The following is a 3,010-nucleotide window of genomic DNA, read 5'->3' on the forward strand; positions in this document are numbered from 1 at the left end:
CCCCATCTGGGTGGTCCGATGTGGGTTCCTCAATCCCTGGGTCCACTGGGATCCCGCTGGCAGCCTCCAGCAGCAGAGAGGAGGCCCTGGGGCTCTGCAGGGCAGCGGCGTGCTCGGGGAGGTCCCTCTCCTCCTCAGTGGGGCTGAGCAGCTCACCCCGGGGGGTCTCCAGAGCTGGGGGGTCGGCTGGGGCATTACCCATCGGTGGGCTGGGGGCTGAAAGATGGAGGCTCCTGCTTGGGAGACAAGACCACAGAGTTGCTCCAGCCCCAGATAACACAAGGCCTGCTCATGTCCCAAAACCCTTCTGTCCACCTCAGGGGAAGCTGCTCCCTCCCTGCCACCACCAGTGCCCTCCTTACCTGTCCTCTGTGCCCGTGTCCCCTCCCAGGCTTCGTTCCCCAGTGCCGAGGTCCCGGCTGCGGGCGGCACAGCGGGCACCAAAGGCACTCGCCCACTCCTGGCGCTTGGCCTCGGTGTCCTGCAGATCCATGCTCCAGTGCTCCAGGTCCTGGCTCCAGCGGGCATCGTCCGTGTCCAGAGAGACATCCCTGTGCCAGCCTGCCAGGGACTGCAGGCCCCTGGACATGGTGCCATCTGAGGCTCCGCTGCTGCAGGGGTCTGGCACCCGCTCTGTCCCAATGGCACCAAACTGGTTGTGGCAGTCACCTCCTCCAAGCTCCTCAGCCCAGTCCCCGCTGCTGGAGCTGCCACGCTCCTGCTGGTGGGCACTGCCCCAGGTGGACTCCTGGGCCAGGAGATCAGAGCAGAGGGAGCCAGGCACATCTTCCTCATTGATCCCAACATGCCTGGCCTGGCCGACGCTGCTCTCACCGGACCAGCTCAGCCGGCCTGGGATCAGCTCCTGCCCTTCCTCCATGGGGAACACAGAACCGTGCTCCCTATCCCGGGCTGCTCCACTGGGGCTGAACTCCCTGTCCTGGGCCTCCACATCCCTGGTGCTGGACCTGTCGCCCCAGGCCACTCTGCTGGGGCTGAACAACTCCCCGTGCCGGGTCTCCATGTCCCCAGCGCTGTGCCCATCATCCCAGGTTGCTCTGCTGGGAGTGAATCCACTGTCCTGGGTCTCCATGTTGCTGGTGCTGGATCTGTCACTCCAGGCTGCTCCCCTGGGGCTGAATTCCCCATCCTGGGTCTCCAGGTCCCCGGTGGTGCACTCGCTGGCTTCAGCCAGCCGGCTGGGGCTGAACTCCCGGTCTTGGCTCTCCGTGTCCCTGCTGCTGGATCTGTTATCCCAGGTCAGCCTGCTGGGGTTGAACTCCTGATCCTGGCTTTCCATCTCCCTGTATTCACCAGCCCAGGCCGGCCTCCTGGGGCTGAACTCCCTGTCCTGGCTTTCCATGTCCCTGATTTCACCAGTCCAGGCCGGCCGGCTGGGGCTGAACTCACGGTCCTGGCTCTCCATGTCCTGAGTGCTGTACCTGTTATCCCAGGCCGCTCCGCTGGGGCTGAATTCCCGGTCCTGGGTCTCCACACTGCCAGTGCTGCACTCGCTGCCTTCAGCCAGCCGGCTGGGGCTGAACTCCCTGTCCTGGTTTTGTGTGTCCTTGTATTCCTCAGTCCGGGCTGGCCGGCTGGGACTGAACTCCCGGTCCTGGCTCTCCATGTCCCGGGTGCTGTACCTGCTGTTCCAGGACGGTCGGCTGGGGCTGAGTTCCTTGTCTGGGCTCCCTGTGTCCCCAGTGCTGGATCGGCCAGCCCAGCCCAGCGTAAAATCCTCATCCTTGCTCCTGGCATCCCGGCTGCTGTATTTACTGGCCCAGTCCGGGGTGAGCTCCCTGTCCTTCATCTCCATGTCACCGGTGCCATACCTGCCCGCCCAGGTGGGCTGCTCGGAGTCAAGCTCCTCTGTGCTGCTGGCACGGCCCAGGCCATAGCCCGGGCCCCACTTGGCTGTGCTGCTGCCAAAGTCTGGATCCCGCAGGCAGCTCTCCCCAGCACCAAGGGACTGGGACCAGTCACTGCTGCCCAGTTTGGTGTCTGCCATCAGCTCCGTCCCTCTGTAGTCACTGCTCCAGCCCTCCCGGGCAGTGCTGAAGTGCCCATCCGGCCTGGCCCCAGCACTGTCACTGTGGCTGCTGTCCCAGCCGGATTTGGCCCTAAATTCCTGGTCCTGCTTGGTCTCAGCAGGCCAGTCTCTCTCCCTGGACACAGCTGGGCAGCTCCAGTCAAAGGTGCCGGCCCGGCGAGGGCGGCCAATGCCAAACTCACTGCACAGGTCCTTCCGCGACCAGCCCAACAGGCCCTGGGGGGAAGGGGGAAAGGAGTGAGAAGAGTTAGAGGGGGGCATAGCCCTGGCTCCTGCAGCAGCAGAGTTAGGGAGAAAGGGAGAAATGCCCTGGGGTGCCCAGGGTACACGGCACAGCAGGGCCCACCCCAAAGGGAGGCCATACCCTGCCACCTGCCCCTCACCACACGCTCCCGCTTGGCCTCCATACACACACTCATCCCATCCTGTGCTGTCCCCTCCCATCCCGTCACCCAGTGATGGAAGAGCCCACCCCACATTAACCCCACAGAGCCCCCCCGCACCCCCTCACCTCTGGCGAGCCGTGCCCTGTGGTGTGGGCCCCAGGTGATGCCAGCAGCTCCGTCAGCCAGCCCGGGTCGGCGTGGGGGTCGGGGCCCTGTGGGGGTCCTTCGGCTTGGCCTGGCCCCCCAGGGCCCTGCAGGTCTTTGGGGCTGTCACCTGCCCAGGCCAAGTCAGCCAGAGGGGCTGGATCTGGGGGGGCTGGATCCAGGGGTGCAGCTGTGGTGATGCTGGGCTGGGTGGGGGGCTCAGGCTCAGCTGGGTGCCAGCCAGGCTCTGTCACACGAAGTGGGGACTGGGACCCAGGGGTGCCTCGCTCTACCTCCCCTTCCTCCTCCTCCTCCGTCAAGCCCTCAGCCTCTCGCTGGGCTATGGGACCCCCTGGGCATGGAGCCCCCTCTGCCCTGCAGCTGTCAGGCCCTTCAGAACCGCTGTCCTCCGGGGGGCTGCGGGCTGCAG

General features: G+C 65.7%; 1 protein-coding gene across 1 annotated transcript in view; it reads right to left on the reverse strand.

The window, feature by feature from the left end:
• Positions 1-4: 4 nt before the first annotated feature.
• The window catches only part of TNKS1BP1 (tankyrase 1 binding protein 1), a gene marked incomplete at its 3' end in the record, with an annotated part of 7,838 nt that continues 4,832 nt past the window's right edge, over positions 5-3,010 (reverse strand). The window contains exons 4-6 of the mRNA XM_029965732.1: positions 2,562-2,997; positions 363-2,266; positions 5-236 (exon numbers count right to left, since the gene is read on the reverse strand). Of these exons, the coding sequence (XP_029821592.1) occupies positions 5-236; positions 363-2,266; positions 2,562-2,997 (2,572 nt within the window). The remainder of the gene's footprint in view (positions 237-362; positions 2,267-2,561; positions 2,998-3,010) is intronic.

This window comes from Manacus vitellinus, unplaced genomic scaffold (assembly GCF_001715985.3).
Source record: "Manacus vitellinus isolate BGI_N305 unplaced genomic scaffold, ASM171598v3 scaffold_118_pilon, whole genome shotgun sequence".
Classification (NCBI taxonomy): domain Eukaryota; kingdom Metazoa; phylum Chordata; class Aves; order Passeriformes; family Pipridae; genus Manacus; species Manacus vitellinus.